Consider the following 18,436-nt stretch of genomic DNA (forward strand, 5'->3'; position numbering starts at 1 on the left):
ATACCCTAATGGTAGTACTGGAGCAGGAACCAGAAGAAAACTTCATTTCAGAAGGTTAAGGTGTCATTTGTTTACATCTACTACGTAAAGTATTCAGGCAATTTCTTTAATCTTGAAAAATATACATATTTTTGAAAAATTTTGGTGGACTAATAGATCTTTTAATTTCAGAAAACATATATGGGTGATTGTAAAGTTCTTAATTCTAAATAATTATGTTCTGTACTTCTTCGCCGAAATTTATTTTATTAGAAGAGCATTTCCACCAAAGGTAGAAAGCAGTCACCAAATTTGACAAAAATGGATTATGTAAATACCATACATTTCAATTTTTTAAAATCTCCATGGGGGACTTTAAACACAAATGAACCTAATGCATATACATGTTATAACTGTTTTAAAACTCATTATATAAATATCTGCTAAAATGACATTTCAATCCTTTGAATGCTCTTTTAATGATTTTTAGTTTACAAAATAGATGATTTCAAGAGTCAAGTCAACAACTCTCATGGGGGATATTCCCCATAGCTCATGAGATGTGCTAAGGGTATTCTTTTCTTTTAAACTGCTTTCTTTGTGGATAAATTGTAAATGAGTTTTCTGTGTTAATAGACAGACATGTATGCCATATCTGTACAAGAAAAATCTAAACCTTAGTGAAAAATATGGAACAACAATATGTATTAAAGATACTATATTGCAACTGGGAATATTAAAGCACTATTACAATATGTTATTATTAAACAAAGAATACAAAATTGATGAAGCACTGAAAAGTTAACAAAAATACATTTATGTTGTTAGTGCACAGTCCAAAACATGAAGAAAATGTTATTTCCCATTATGTTCATAACATTAATACAAATATCACACTGGATTCATTTTAAAAATGTTTATTAGAGTCATTCATCAGGCCAATCAATTACTAATCTCTAGGATAGTATTCTGTGTCATCTACATGATAGCTGGTATAGTAATCTTGATGATGATGATAGTGGATGTCATATTGTAGGTGGTAGGCATCTAGCAGTTCATAATGGATGGCATCTTTATAGTCTATATCTACTTGATGGTCATCATAGTGGCAGTTACTAATATGTTGGTGATCATAGCTTATGGCATGAGTCTGATGGTAGACACTATAGCTGATGTCATCTTGTTGGTGGTAGTCATCATGGCTGATGTCATCTTTTTGGTGGTAGACATCATGGCTGATGTCATCTTCGTGGTAGTGTAACGTTAGTTTGTATTCATCTGGAGTCTGTTGTATCATCATTGTAGGAATCTGAACACACTTGATGTGCTCTAGGCAAGTCCAGAAGTATACAGGCAGTAGTGAGAAGTAGTCTGTAACTCTAGTATTGTCATAGTTAGCACCAGGTCTAGATACAAGTATTCTTCGTTGTAGACTGTCAGATGTAGACCACTTGGCAAGGAATCAAGGTATACATGGAAGTCATTTGGTAGATTGCTGTCATTAAATGCCATGTTGTGTATTGTAGTATTTAAATTATTTATGTTTTGCTTTTGTTTTAGACTGAAATTTATACAACTTTAAATTTGAAGCCATTGAAGTTAACAATCTTATTGGTTCAAAGTATGTGATGTGTCTGAAAGAACCATAGTGATTGGACATTTCAAAACAAACAATGATTTAATTGGACAAAATTTACTTATGTTTTGTTTACAAAATAAGCACTTCTACACATGACCAGGAATTTGTAATTTCATTTGCCAATGGAAATATTTATGTTTTCATAGTGTATCATATGATCACAGCTTGATGTTTATATTGTCAAATAAACACCCATGTGCTCTGATTGGATTTGAGTAATAATTATACAAATGGCTTCTCCAAGCTTCAGATCAATTATATGTTTGATGTAGTGGTTGTAGCTTGTAGATCATTGTTTGTATGTCTTTAATCATGATTTTTAAAGATCTAATGTATAATGGTTTACAAGTTTATAATTAACAGAGTAATCTTTAATAACTATTATGGTTTTGGCTTCAAATCAGTTAGAACAAAACAAGTCTTATTTAATAATTTAATGATAGCTTGCAACCCTTTGATTATTATAATTAATTTATCATTTGCAGTCTATTTTAATAAAGACTTATCAACAAAAGTATCAATGAAATGGACCAAACACCACCAGGAAAAATTCGTAAGGGTTCCACGTAACCCAGTGTCTCGCCTACTTTTGCTGTTATCTATGTTTTCAGTGTGATAGGGGAATGCACATAATAGATTTACAGTTAATGAAATAAAACGTTTGAAATGTATGAAAAAAGTTATGCTTGTAAAAATGAATACAGTATGGAATCAAATCTATAGATTTATAAAAGAGTTGAAACATAAATTGATTGAATGAACAAATGATAAAGAAGATAATTTTTACATTGTTTGATGATTTATCCCTTAATCCAGACGATGACGGAATGTAGGATCACTATGTCAACAAAAATGGGGAAAAACTTATTAAAACTTTTCCTCTAGATACTATCTTTTGATTGTAAGAAGCTTGTGTCCAAGTTTGGTAAAAATCCAGGATGGTTTATGAATCTAATAAATGTTTTAAAAACTTTAACTGCAGACTGTATGTAATGTTAACTGGAAGAAAAACTAAGTCCATTTATAAGTAATATACGGAAAAACAGGAAATAAATTTTTACAAAATTTCCTTCTAGATACTAGCTTTTGATCATAAACAAGCTTCTGTCCAAGTTTGGTAAAATTCCTGGATAGTTTAAGAAAGTTATTAAAATTTTAAAAACTTTAACCACATAGTGAATGTTATGTTAACTGGCAGAAAAACTAAGTCCATTTATAAGTAAAATACGGAAAAACAGGATTTTTTTTTTACAAAATTTACTTCTGGATACTATCTTATGATCATAAACAAGCTTCTGTCCAAGTTTGGTAAAATTCCTGGATAGTTTAAGAAAGTTATTAAAGTTTTAAAAACTTTAACCACAGAGTGAATGTAATGTTAACTGGCAGAAAAAATAAGTCCATTTATAAGTAAAATACGGAAAAACAGGATTTTTTTATTATAAAATTTACTTCTGGATACTATCTTATGATCATAAACAAGCTTCTGTCCAAGTTTGGTACAAATCCAGGATAGTTTAAGAAAGTTATTAAAATTTCAAAAACTTTAACCACAGAGTGAATGTAATGTTAACTGGCAGAAAAACTAAGTCCATTTATAAGTAAATTACGGAAAAACTGGAATTTTTTTTTTACAAAATTTACTTCTGGATCATTCTTATGATCATAAACAAGCCTCTGTCCAAGTTTGGTAGAAATCCAGGATAGTTTAAGAAAGTTATTAAAATTTCAAAAACTTTAACCACAGAGTGAATATTTGTGGACGCCACCGCCGCTGGAATGTAGGATCGCTATGTCTCGCTTTTTCGACAAAAGTCGAAGGCTCGACAAAAAAGAATAAAAATATGTTATTCACCATTAACAACAATATTATATGTTCTAACACTCATATTCATAAAAATGCTTTGTTATCAATCACTGTTTTTATGAATATAAAAATTGCACACTTGTTTAAGAATAAGTCAAGCTGCCATAATATCTAGTACAGTAGTGGCCATCAAAATCCTGTTTTTTAGTCCTAAGCAATATCTTAGATATCAGTACATGTATTGATGTTTAAGAATAATTGTAATAATATTGTTTCTTGTTTTGTACATTTTTAAAATAACTTTTCTAGAAAGTGAAATAAAGTATGTTCTTTTCATGGATTTTAGATATTGGAACATTTTTATCTAATTCTGACTATTTGTCTATATATGAGAATGTTTACATTGCATCTGCTATTCAGAAAGTATGAATAAAATGTTGGGTATCTGTTAATGAGACAGCACTACAACAACACAAAACAGACATATGAAGACAAAAAATACTTCTGTTCTAAAATATTTCCATGACTTGTGTATATATCATTTATAACTGATCTTAAGTTTTTTTTGTGTGAGAAAACCACAGGATTATTGAATTGTTGATATGGTTTTTGGCTTAGAAATTTTCCTAATGTTGAATTTGTATATTTTCCTGCATTTGAGGGAAATGGTCACGTTATGAAGGTTATCTGGATAATAGTTCAGAAGGAAAAACAGATATGTACCCTTTGTATGTGGACACGAAACTAAAATTTGAAAAGCAAAAAATATAAAAGCTTTAATAAATAAAAACAAAAAGGGCTTCAATAAACCACCCAACATTTTGTGATATTTCCTAAAGGAACAGTTGGGGCAGGGCAGCATTCTTTATAATTACCTATGTTCTAATTACCTAAGATTTGAATGTTGAGGGAAAAACTTTCTAAGTTTGAATAAATTTCTTTTAAACACAATATAATAATCTTACGCATCATTTGAACATGTCATGAATTCTTCTCTGACTTTTGGGTTCCAACATCCACCATTTAACATTGCAGTGTGACCCTGAAAAAAATTGAAATTAAAGTAAATTTTGTTTGTTATCTGATATATATTGATATAGCAAAATTATCCTGCACTAACTCATTACAAAATATACAAACAATTATACTATTGGTAAATATCCAGAGACATGCTTTAGTCCTGAAACACTGTTGTCAAGAAAGGTCTCTATTGGACAAAATTGGTTGCAAACAATCCTGTGAATTTTTCAATGTCAAAGGTATTTTGTTTAATTTCATCACTATTTGTAAGTGACTCAACCACAACAAAAAAATAGTGCCAAATGATCTGAAGATGGACTGACAAACAGTTATATTAGTTCTTTTACTGCATTGTGTCTTAATTAATGTAATTTCAATTAATAATTGACATGAACATGAATATGAACATGAATATGAACATGAATATGAACTCCATACAAAAATTTACGACAAAAGAGACGATTTTTCATTCCCTATTGTTAATTTTCCTTTTTTAGACGGCGATGTTCCTTTGGCTCCATCATACGGTGTTTATATATCCCAACTCGTTCGTTATGCCCGTGTGTGTAGTGATGTCATAGATTTAAACGAATGTAATCAATGCATCACTGGTAAATTATTAAATCAGGGATTTCGTTACCATAAATTACGTAAAACTTTTGCTAAGTTCTTTCATAGATACAAAGATTTGATTAGTAAATTTGGCTGTACTTGTAGAAAACTGATTGAAAACGGTATTTCACATCCTAAATTTTACGGTAATATTGTACTTAAAGCGCGGAAATCACTATGTGATCCGTGTAAACTCATCGAACCTTTAAACAAACTTATTAGTATAGGTTATCTTACCAATGTTGTAATTAGATCTTTGAATATAGTTTACATTGGCACTAATATCGATTTTGTCATCAGCAAATTAAAATATAACTAAATTTGTATTCTTTTCAAACAGGATGTAATTGGAATCCATCATACGGTGTTTATATATCCCAACTCGTTCGTTATGCCCGTGTGTGTAGTGATGTCATAGATTTTAACGAACGTAATCAATGCATCACTGGTAAATTATTAAATCAGGGATTTCATTACCATAAATTATGTAAAACTTTTGCTAAGTTCTTTCATAGATACAAAGATTTGATAAGTAAATTTGGCTGTACTTGTAGAAAACTGATTAAAAACGGTATTTCACATCCTAAATTTTACGGTAATATTGTACTTAAAGCGCGGAAATCACTATGTGATCCGTGTAAACTCATCGAACCTTTAAACAAACTTATTAGTAAAGGTTATCTTACCAATGTTGTAATTAGATCTTTGAATATAGTTTACATTGGCACTAATATCGATTTTGTCATCAGCAAATTAAAACATAACTAAATTTGTATTCTTTTCAAACGGGATGTATAAAGACACACCCACGTTCGTTTTGATCTATAAAGAGGTTAAACTCCTAACTATCCTACTGTCTGTCGATACATTTATTTTTGGCATTGCACTAGTCATGTCTTCTTTGACTGTCCATGACGTTAAAATACTAAATCCCTGGGATGTGTTTTAGTTGATTTTAGTCTCTGATGCATGATTTTTTATTATTAATTGTTTTGGCTTTTAACTAGCTGTCAGTAACTGCGAGTACTCTCAAATCATACTTTCTTGTTTATTTGACCTGTTGATACTAATTGTATTGCTTTTTTGTTATTTAATGTTATTCAGGGTTATATCTGGTCTATATACCAGCTTTTATAAGTGTTTGGTATTACTATAAATTTTCACTTCGTACTATGAACATCAAAATTATTTATTTTGTAAAAATATTTCCTTTCTCTATTGGTACTGTATACGTATACCTAACAACAAAATTATTTTCATTTACCTGTGTTTAAAGTTATTGCAAACGGCTGATATTTTTGTTCGAGCAGATTGTTTTTCTTTAATTGTTTAACATTTCATACCGATATAACATGTTACTTTTATTATTCTTCCCTTAGTTTATTTATTTTGTATTTACATTGTATCATAGGTCAAATTTATTTGTTCAGTGTATGTTCAATGGTGTTAATATGTCCTTTGATTGAGTTAAGCTATTTCAGTTGATATTTTATAGTGTGTCTTTCTATGTTGTGATGTTACACTATTGTTTCAGAAAAAGGGTGAAGGTTTGGTACCATTAAAACGTTTAAACCCGCTGCATTTGTTTGCACCTGTCCTAAGTCAGGAATCTGATGTTCAGTAGTTGTCGTTTGTTGATGTGGTTCATAAGTGTTTCTCGTTTCTCGTTTTTTATATAGATTAGACCGTTGGTTTTCCCGTTTGAATGGTTTTACACTAGTAATTTTGGGGGCCCTTTATAGCTTACTGTTCGGTGTGAGCCAAGGCTCCGTGTTGAAGACCGTACTGTGACCTATAATGGTATACTTTTATAAATTTTGACTTGGATGGAGAGTTGTCTCATTGGCACTCATACCACATCTTCTTATATCTATGAATATGTTATTAAATCAAATTTTGGGCCCATAACCTTTCATATTAAATGCAAATTATTTTCAAGATATCTTAAACTGAATAAATAACCTCGACATAAGAAGTAATATAAAAGATAATATTTTGACTCTGAGTAACATGTCTTCTAACTAGTCATTGGAATCAAGGTTTCATCTTATTTCAAAACAAGATCTTTAGAGAGGTATTCACATCTCACTTTATGTGATTTTCTCCTGTTGTTAAATACCTTTGTATTAGCTACATCATTTATATATGGATCTCCTTTCATACACTCTAACACCTCATGACCATCTCGATCTAAAACTTTAGGCTTACAGTTACCAGACACAACCAGAATCTTATCACCTGTAGAACTGTACTGTAACTGCCTTATTGGATGACTACAATTGGCAAGAAAAAAAGTAGTTTACATATGGATTTTACATTTGTCAATTCAGGGCCTTTTATAGCTTACTATGTATGATGGGTTTTGTTCATTAATGAACGCTGTACAGTGACCTATTGTTCTATGTCATTTGGGTTCTGGTGGAGAGTTGTCTCATTGGCAATCATACCACATATTCTTATTTTTATATGAACAAAATCCTTGAATTTTTTTTTAATATGTTTTTGTCTTTATTTATGTTGATATCAAAGATGTTTTTTATCTATATTTCAACCCTGTACTTTTCATTATGTTTTAGTTATCTAGTGTCACTTTTGAATGGTTATTGAATATAAAACGGATCCTTTTTTTTTGGTTGAATGGTTATCAATAAAACTGTCATAAAACAAATATAAATTACATTTTTATTCTAAAGTAATATAAATGTCTACAGGTAAGCATTACATGCATGTTCAGGACGAGGTAAAATTTAACTCAGAGCTTATGTTCAGGATGAGGTAAAATTTAAGTCAGAGTTTCAAATGTATTTAAACATGTGATAGGTATGGAAGAGGGTCTGGATGGGCTTTACAGAATAGAAATAATGGGCTAAAAAGGATGTCGAGACTGGATGTCTAAATGATATATGTATATAATATATGCTTTGATAGTCTCTGTTATATTTATACAAATGTTTTCTAGACTCCTGACGAATAAGGGCTTTACATAATGTATAGACACTTGTCTGTTTTTGGAGGCTGTATGTTGACCTCTAGATGCCTTTTAGTTTTTGTGTTGTTTAATTTCAGTCTCATTGATGTATACTGAAAATCTGCATAATTCATATTTGAATATTAAAATATGCTTTCCTAACAATTTACCTTTCGCATGGCTGGATTTGTCTGAAGAATCGTAATGATGCATCCATTCCAGCAAAATCAAAGAATTTAACCTGATAATCATTGCCTCCTGTCACTAATCTAGCTCCTGAAGGATCCAAAGTTAATGCTGATACCTGCAATGTATTAATAAAATTTTTACAACTGTCCCATTCATGTTACAATATAAGTAATATTCAACTTTATAGAAATTTATGATATTCCTTTAGAGGTAAATTTTAATGGCAGCTCTATATAGGACTGATTTAAATGCAGTGGTGGATTGAAAAAAACAAGTGCCTGGGACACTATCAAAACAGGAAATAAAATTAATGCATAATTATTTTAAAAATTACAACCATATATTTTACATTTACCTATAAACCCCTAACCCCAATTTTTCTAATTTTTATTTAATATCCTATACTATGAGAGTGAAAATATAACAGTGTGAGTTACACAAGAACTAATTGATCAGCATGAGAGATGCAAGTTTAAAAACTGATGACATGAAAGATTTCTTTAGTAATTCATACTACTGTGTATTTAATGTAATTGCAATCAGTACATGTTATTGGGAACCATTTGATCCTTCATCAAAAGCGAAAAATAAACCTGATGCATATGGTTTACCATTTAAATATACAAATTATATACAATAATTTCCAGCTTTGATATTAATAATTGATGTTGGGTATAAATCAATTAGACAACACCCAACATCACAAAAAAAACTTAAGTTTTCACCATTAAAACACTTAATACATGTAGTAATTTCATTATCTCTGTTGTCTTATGAAAAACTATTTTCTGTGTAATGCAGCCAAGTCAGTTCCATACATGCACACTTACTGTTTTAGCACCATGATTGAGAGAAATTTCATGACTAGATGGAATCTTTTGATCTAATGTCTGAAAATATACAATATACTTGTCATGGTTAATGAAACTGTAAAAAAACAAGAGGCTCTTTACCTGTGTCGCTCACCTGCATCTTCAACAACAGCCATTTTTTGGTAAAAATCATCATGAAAGGGCAATAACTCTATAAAGAGTTAACTGATAATTTCAGTCATGTTGACATATTTGCAGATGTTGTCCTGCTGATCATTTTTGCTTTTAAAGTCTCTATCAACATTTGTATCTAATACACTTTTCAAGATAATAGGCAAAAACTCCCAAAAATAGTAAAAACATCTTTAAAGGGAAATAACTCCAATAACTAGTTGACTAAAGATTTCAGTCATGATGGCTTATTTGTAGATCTTGTCTTGCTGGGCAGTTTTGCTATATATAAAGTTACTATCTATGTATTATAGTTTCCAAAATAATAGGCAAAAATTGAGAAAAAATTGAGAAAATTGTCATTAAAGGGCAATAACTTCAATAAGGAATCAACTGACGATTTTGGTCATGTTAACTTATTTATAGGTCTTGACTTGTTGATCATTTTGACTTATAAAGTGTCTTTCTATCTATTATAGTTTTTAAGATTTAAGGCAAAAATGCAAAAAATAGTAAAAATCGTCATTAAAGAGCAATAACTCCAATAAGGAGTAGTCTGATGATTTCAGTAATGCTGATTTATTTGTAGATGTTGTCTTGCTAATTATTTTTCCTAATAAAAATTACTCTGTATCTATTATAGTTTTCAAAATAAAAGATAATAAAATGCTCCGCAGGGCGCAGCTTGATACGACCGCAGAGGTCGAACCCTGAACAGTTGGGGCAAGTATGGACACAACATTCAAGCTTGATACAGCTCTGAATTTGGATTGTGAATAAATATTTGACACAGCATAGGTTTCTGACACAGAATGAATGTGGTCTAAGAACTTAAAAATTTTAAATTGGACATTCACCTATTATGGTCCAATATCCAAAATCTAAATACATGGTTAGATTCAGCATATCAAAGAACCCCAAGAATTCAATTTTTGATGAAATCAAACAAAGTTTAATTTTGGACCCTTTTGACCTCAATGTGGACAAAGTTGATAACGGGGCCCAAAAATCAAAAATCTAAATACATGGTTAGATTCAGCATATCAAAGAACCCCATATATTCAATTTTTGTTGAAATCAAACAAAGTTTAATTTTGGACCCCGATTTGGACCAACTTGACAACTGGGCCCATAATCAAAAATTTAAATACATGTTAAGATTCAGCATATCAAAGAACCCTAAAAATTCAATTTTTGTTAAAATCAAACTAAGTTTAATTTTGGACCCTTTGGACCTTAATGTAGACCAATTTGAAAACGGAACCAAAAATTAAGAATCTAAATACACGGTTAGATTCGGCATATCAAAGAACCCCAATAATTCAATTTTTGATGAAATCAAACAAAGTTAAATTTTGGACCCTTTGGACCTCAATGTGGACCAATTTAAAAAACGGGGCCCAAAATCCAAACACTTAATACACAGTTAGATTCAGCATATTAAAGAACCCCAAGAATTCAAGAATAAAACCCCATTGAAATTGATCAAGAAATAAGCAATTTATACGAAGTATCTTCTTTTGCACAATACTGTGCAATTGAATATTTCTTGCTATTGCGCAATACTGTACAATTGACAATTTCTTGCTATTGCGCAATATTGTGCTATTGGATATTTCTTGCTATTGCGCAATACTGTGCATTGAAGATTTCTTGCTATTGCGCAATACTGTGCAATTGAAGATTTCTTGCTATTGTGCAATACTGTGCTATTGAAAATTTCTTGCTATTGCACAATACATATTAAATAATAATTTACACATCCTGTTTGGTGTGTATCTCCTACCATATCATTATTATTTGCTTTTAAATATAAATCAGAAATAACCAACTTAAAATGGAAAATTTTAAAAGAAAAAAAAAAGGAAAAAAAGAAAAAAAAAGAAAGAAAAAAAAATCCCCCCCCAAATTTTTTGAACCCCCTTATGATTCATCACCCCCAAACTCTATCCCAGCCTTCCCTTTGTGGTATGGTACCTTGCAGTACAATTTCAGAGAGATCCATACACTTGAACACAAGTTATTGTCTGGAAACTAGAAAAATGCTTATTTTTGGCCCATTTTTGGCCCCCAATTCCTAAACGTTTCGGACAATTACCCCCAAACTCAATTCCAGCTTTCCCATTGTGATATGGAACCTTGTAGTACAATTTCAGAAATATCCAAACACTTACACACAAGTAATTGTCATGAAACTAGAAAAATGCTTGTTTTTTGCCCCTTTTTTGGCCCCTAATTCCTAACATTTTGAGGCAATTACCCCCAAAATCAATTACAGCCTTCCCTTTGTGATATGGAACCTTGTGGTACAATGTCAGAGAGATCCATACACCTACACACAAGTTATTGTCTGGAAGTTACAAAAATGCTTATTTTTGGCCCCTTTTTGGCCCCTAATTCCTTAACTGTTGGTACCATAACCCCCAAAATCAATCCCAACCTTCCTTTCGTGGTATAGAACCTTATGGTAAAATTTCATGGAGATCCATTAACTTAAACTAAAGTTAGAGTGCAAAAACCAATGTGTCTTCGGACGACGCCGGAGACGACAACGACGACGACGACGCTAACGTCATACCAATATACGACCAAAAATTTTTTAATTTTTGCGGTAGTATAAAAATTACAAAAAAATGACAAAATTTTACATTTAAGTGCTATAAATCCTATAAGTAGTTGTCTGACAGTTTTGACGCAAATGGATAGCAGGTAGATATCAACATTTTCAACATTTCTGCCCTAGTCAGATTTTCTCTATTCATAGGGATTTTCAAGATAATAGACAAAACATTTTACAAGTATGTTCTATTTTTAGCCATGTTGGTTGACAGGCTGGTTCATTGGACACAATTATTAAACGAGATACCCCAATAAGGATTTTGGTCAAGTTTGGTTAAATTTGGCCCTGTAGTTTCAGAGGAGAAGATTTTTGTAAAAGTTAACAGAAAGAAAACCAATTCATTAGGATATTGGTAATAATTAATAGTTACACAATATGCTTTAGACTTCCTTTTACCTGCAGAATCCAGGGCAATTGAAAATCTGCCCTTGGAAAAGGGAAAAATCAAAGATAAGTTTGCTTGGAAAGTTATCTTTCCATGTAGAATTGTGGATGGAAGGTAGAAACTTTTAGAATTATAGAAAATTGAAACCCCAAACTATTTCATGTAAACTCAGACCTCCTCTTCTTCCTCAGAATCATCATCATCAGAATCATATTTCTGGATTTGCTGTTTTAATTTATCTACAACAGGTGCAAATCCAGGTGGTAGTGGTGGACCAATCATTTCATCATCATTTGAACTAGGTTTTATTTTGGCTTTTCCAGAAGTTTTGTCTGATTCAGAATCAGATGAGTCACTTGAATCATTGCCTGAGCTACTGCTGGAATCATCTGGTTTTGTAGTTTTTTTCGATTCCTTGTCTTCATGGTGTTCAATATTACCTGTAAACATAAAGATACATGTACATGCATTTGAAAAGATGATGATGGTCTTTAAAATCCAAGTACAAATTTATTTGTTCATTCGCGTGGATACATTAAACAGATATTCTGAATAGATAAATAGGGGGTAGAGGTACTCTTAAAACTGGTTTCACCTATTCTTCATAACCATAAACAAAGCCAACCAGCCTGATAGTTGAATGCTCACCACAAGCACAGAGATTCCTTAGTTTTCAGTTGGATCTAGGATCAACTAAAGACACCAACCTAAGAATGAGCAGAATTATTATGTCAGGGAGGAAATACATGCCAACTGTTATCTCCCCATAGGGATTTATGATTTAACTATTTTCAGAAGACTGCATTAAATTTTAAAGGATGTACAGGTCCTATATTACAAACAAATCATAAATACGGAAATCTTTAATAGCTGAGTTTCGACTAATGTGCAGGTATGGCATTATTTAGCCTTAAAAATATGTATACTAAAATTGGTCCAGGAAAAAACATTTAACTCTATAATAAAGGTAAAAAAGATTATAAAAAAAGAAAAATACAAGAACAAAACAAAAACAATACTGTATCAAAGAATGCTAGCAGCTACTGAAAGCAAATCAGAACAATTTGAGTTAACCATGTCACAATTGAACAAACTATTATATTTCTTATTTTACCTTGTGATCTCTCTATAGCTGTTTTTCTAGCCTCTTCAAACATGGCAGTTATATCAAAGGACCTTGGCTTCTTCTGTGGTCCTAGAAACAAATAAAACCTACTTCTTAAAATAAACATTTACTTATATACATGTATATACATTATATATATGCATATGTCTTGTGACTGCCTATATGTTCCAGGCAACGAAAAAGGCTCTATAAGGCCACACCAATTTGATTAATAGTTCATGGACAAAAGCTCCAAAAAATATGGGACGAGCGAGCAAAATTTTTTAGTTTTTATATATTTCTTGAAAATGAGTTTTTTTTAGGCGAGTGCTTTACAAGTGAAGCCAGCGGTATAATTTTTTTTTTAAACTGTGATTTAGAAGTTGTACAATTTATGAACATGTTATAACTGGGTTATTTCATAGAAAAGGAGGAGCAACAGATGCTCTTATGCATATAATTTGAATAATTGGTGCCTGTACCATATCAGACTTTCTTATCTCACTGTGGTTTAGTCAATTTTGGTTATTTTCTTCAAGTAAGCTTTGTCTATGTGAATTTTCATTTAAATCCATATATATATTTAGGAAGCATAGCAGATGCAGTTTTACAAGAGGAAGTATGTGAGTTAGGTAAATGACACATGTTGAATAAAATTAAAATATGTGTATGTATCCAAAAAAATGCCCCTGAAAGATATTTGATAGTTTTCATTATATGGTAATGATTGTTTATTATTGTAGTTCAGTGTTCTTTGTTGTTTTTCTCTTATAGTTGATGTGTTTCCCTCAGTTTTAGTTTGTTCCTCGGATTTGTTTTTGCTTAATCGAATTTTGACTATTGAACACAACAGCGGTATACTACTGTTGCCTTTATTTATTGGCTGCTTGACATCCAGTTGGAACTATTTATTCATATTTAGGATCAAAATAATGAGTGAGGTGAATATTTCTTGCTTTGTACTAAAACAACATCCTGAGTACGATAGTTATATTGCTATACATGTAGATCCAAATGTATTAAAATATTCCCTTATAATACCTGTCACCCCATTGTCATGCATTTTTCTTACTGAGCAAAATACTCTTTCCTTTTGCTCCTAAAAGCTGTAATGCATTTAAAACTCTTTCGCTTGACACCCCTTATTATTATGAGCATGCCAATCACAAATTATACGGAATCACCTTGTTCTCTTTGGAACTCTTTATTAGACTTTAATTCCCCCCAACAAAAGAAGAGTTCTGTTTGCATGTCAAAAGACTAACAATGGAATACGGGGTTTCATCAACATCAAATACTTCTGTGATTTTTCAAAAAGTTCATGGGAATTTGCAATTCATTTCATCCAAAAAATATATAGGTCTATGCCTTTTGAAACCAGGATGGGGGGTGACGATGGTTCTAACAAATATTGATGTGTTTGTGGTCATCTAACGAAAGATTTTTAATTTTTGCATCAGGTCTTTAAAGGTAAAACGAGTAGCATTTCAGATAACTGTGTGTTCAATAACTACTTGTCCACGGCAATGAGCTGACACAACTGCATGTTGTTTTTTTACCTTTTATTAACAAATCGATTTATCACACATGCATTATATGCAACAGAAAAGCGTCTATGTGAAAAAAAAATTTCAAGGAGAAACTAATTTTGGAGCGGCATGCGGACCAAAAATTTGCGGAACGGGAAGTGGTAATTTTTTTTTTATTGAAAAGTCAATTTCTCCAAATCAGGAGTGGGAAAATCCAAAGAACTATTAATCAAATTGGTGTGGCCTAATAAATTAAAAGTCCCTAGATCATAGATTTCTATAATTCAAAAGGTTGCTTTAATCATTACTAATGTTGACCTAAAAAGTGAGTCCATTTATCAGTAAAATACAGAATTTAAAAGAAAATCAAACTTTTTTTATGCTATTTCTTGGTCTTGAAGATTAGCATCTATCCAAGTTTCATAACAATCCATGAAGGTTTACAGATTTATCATGTCAAAAAAACTCAATCCCAGACTGTCTGTAAATGTTAACGGTCAAAAACAAAGTCCATCTATCAGTAAAATACTGAAAATATTAAAAAAACATATTTTCAAAAGTGTGCTTCAGAGTTCAGACATTATCTCTTAATCATAAAAAAGCTTCTGCCAAAGTTTCATAAAATTGTATGAAGGTTTGACAAAGTAACTGATGTGTAACAAACTTTAACCTCAGACTGCATCTATTTGTTAACTGCAAAAAAAAAACTAAGTCCATTTATCAGTAAAATACGGAAAACTGAAAATAAATATTTTCAAAATTTTGCTCTGAATACTGTATTTTGGTCATTAATTACAAGCTTCTGTCCAAATTTCATAAAATTCCATGAAAGTTTGACAAAGTTATTGATGACTGAAAAACTTTAACCTCGGACTGAGCCTGAATGTTAATTGTAAAAAACTACTGATAAGTCCATTTATCAGTAAGATACGGAAAAAATGAAATTAATATTTTTCAAAATTTAGCTCTGAAAATAGCGTTTTCTTTGTTTATATTGAAAATGAAGTCATATATAAAATTCCTAACAATAGGACCAACATCGGATACATTTTCTTAATTCAATTACTTTTTCACCAGAAATTATGCTTGGAATTTGTTTACAATAAATGTTGATGAATATAAATGTAAATCAGCTGTTAACGGGATATCGCAAATTATTTTAAAGGTTTGCTGACTTCGTCCCTTTCACAGGTTTCACCTGCATCATATTACAACTTGTTTTTTTTTTCGGATAATATCCAGCTTATTTTTGTTTGTATACAGTAATAATTAATTTAAATTCATTTAATTTGTATTTTTGAGACAACTGACCTGTGTGGAACTTTTCTGAAAGTCAACAATGATTAGTTTTTTGTCTGTTTTTAAGTCACAGTAATTACTGAAGAGTGTTCCTTCTTCTTTTGGTATACAATATTCCATCGACATCCGATGATTACATATTGTTCGCATACGTGGACTATTTACAAACTTTTTTACCCCAATTTAAACAAAATGTAATTATAGTCCAATGAAAAAATCAAATTTGTTATTAAAACTATGTACAATCTTAATTAATGCTATTAATTAATAGAAGAGAACAGCTGAAGTGAACCAGAGGGAGCTGGTTCCACTGTGGTATTGTATACAGAAAGTATGAATGTCTGTAGGAGTCCTTAGATGTATGTATGTGCCTTTATGAGAGTGAATGTTTTTTTCTAGTTCTTTTAAAGTATTAAAACATTTGACTTTTCTACACTTTACACAAGTATTCCCCATTCCAAACTAAAAGACAAATTGAAAGAGTTGGTATTACTTTGTTTCATTAAAAAGAATGGCGAACGTAGATACAAGTATCTTGTCTTGGGGAGGGATAAATCCTACTTTGTAAAGATTCACTCTGACTCAAACAAAAAATTCTCTGAAACTGACATTATCAAGATGCTTGATTTCTTGATTGACAACATATTTGTTACGTTTGGAGGACGTGTTTTTCAACAGACTGTCGGAATTCCAATGGGAACCAATTGTGCCCCTCTTCTTGCCGACTTGTTTCTTTATTATTATGAGGCTGACTTCATACAGGAACTTCTTAGGAAGCAAGATAAGAAGTTAGCAATATCCTTTAACTTTACGTTCCGCTATATAGATGATGTTCTCTCACTAAATAATACAAAATTTGGTGACTATGTTGAACGAATCTATCCCATCGAACTAGAGATAAAGGATACTACAGATACAGTTAAGTCTGCCTCATATCTTGACTTACATTTAGAAATTGACAATGAGGGTCAGTTGAAAACAAAACTTTACGACAAAAGAGATGATTTCAGCTTCCCAATTGTGAACTTTCCATTTCTATGTAGCAACATTCCAGCATCGCCTGCATACGGAGTATATATCTCCCAATTGATACGATATTCCCGGGCTTGTGTTTCCTATCATGATTTCCTTGATAGAGGATTGCTGCTCACAAGGAAGCTATTAAGCCAAGAGTTCCAAATGGTGAAGTTGAAATCATCCCTTCGTAAATTTTACGGACGCCATCACGAGTTGGTTGACCGTTATGGAATAACCGTTTCACAGATGATATTGGATATGTTCCTTATGTCGTAACTACAATACCCTTCCCTTTTCACGAATGTGACTTACCGAATTAGACTATTTACCGGATTTGTAATAACATAAGCAACACGACGGGTGCCACATGTGGAGCAGGATCTGCTTACCCTTCCGGAGCACCTGAGATCACCCCCAGTTTTTGGTGGGGTTTGTGTTGCTTAGTCTTTAGTTTTCTATGTTGTGTCATCTGTACTATTATTTGTCTGTTTGTCTTTTTATTTTTGGCCATGGCGTTGTCAGTTTGTTTTCGATCTATGAGTTTGACTGTCCCTCTGGTATCTTTCATCCCTCTTTTTTAATGAGTATGACTGAAGGAATAGCAACAAGATGGTATGATATCTTATACATCATTACCAATCTTGTGCGTAGCCTACATTCTGCTAGTGATGGTAAGTTCAATGTTGTGAACATGTTTGTAACACTACTCATATTATGGTATTTATTGCAGACATTCTGAGCAGCTGGTCGTTGGACCATCTCAATTTTGGATATCGATTGGGTTGTGTGAGGGTTCCAAACAGAACAAGAATATTCAAGTTTGGGTCGGACGATGGCTTGGTATGCCTGGGATTTTATGTGTGGGTTTGTTGTTTTTAGATTTCGTTTTAGAAAACCCAGTGATTTGTTACCTTTGGATGTAATGTCATTTATATGTTTGTCCCATTTGAGGTTTGACTGTATTGTGATACCAAGGTACTTAGCTGATGTTACTGATTCAAGTGTATGACCATTTAAAATCTAGCTGTGCTGTATATATTATTTAGGTTGCTTCTTTTTGGTGACAGATAGCACAGTACATTAATCTGGATGGAAAGCCATTAGCCAATGGCTAAAAATTTAAATGGAACTTATTTGTTTTCGATTCGACCGATTGTTTTTTTCTTTTTTTTAAAACTATGTAGTAATTTATTGTACTGCATTTTTTGTTTACCTGAATCAGAATTTTTGTTTTCCAAATTGTCTGCCATTTTGGATTCTTCGTCACCAATGCGTTTTTTACAT

The 18,436-nt window shown here is 31.6% G+C and overlaps 1 protein-coding gene across 1 annotated transcript in view; it reads right to left on the reverse strand.

Moving 5' to 3' along the window:
* LOC127727684 (WD repeat-containing protein 70-like) overlaps positions 1-18,436 on the reverse strand; it is a 38,634-nt gene extending 20,198 nt beyond the window's left edge. The window contains exons 1-7 of the mRNA XM_052234801.1: positions 18,366-18,436; positions 13,317-13,397; positions 12,377-12,642; positions 9,045-9,104; positions 8,196-8,329; positions 7,177-7,330; positions 4,391-4,467 (exon numbers count right to left, since the gene is read on the reverse strand). Of these exons, the coding sequence (XP_052090761.1) occupies positions 4,391-4,467; positions 7,177-7,330; positions 8,196-8,329; positions 9,045-9,104; positions 12,377-12,642; positions 13,317-13,397; positions 18,366-18,402 (809 nt within the window). The 5' untranslated portion in view covers positions 18,403-18,436. The remainder of the gene's footprint in view (positions 1-4,390; positions 4,468-7,176; positions 7,331-8,195; positions 8,330-9,044; positions 9,105-12,376; positions 12,643-13,316; positions 13,398-18,365) is intronic.

Source organism: Mytilus californianus, unplaced genomic scaffold (assembly GCF_021869535.1).
Source record: "Mytilus californianus isolate M0D057914Y unplaced genomic scaffold, xbMytCali1.0.p SCAF_1, whole genome shotgun sequence".
Lineage (NCBI taxonomy): Eukaryota > Metazoa > Mollusca > Bivalvia > Mytilida > Mytilidae > Mytilus > Mytilus californianus.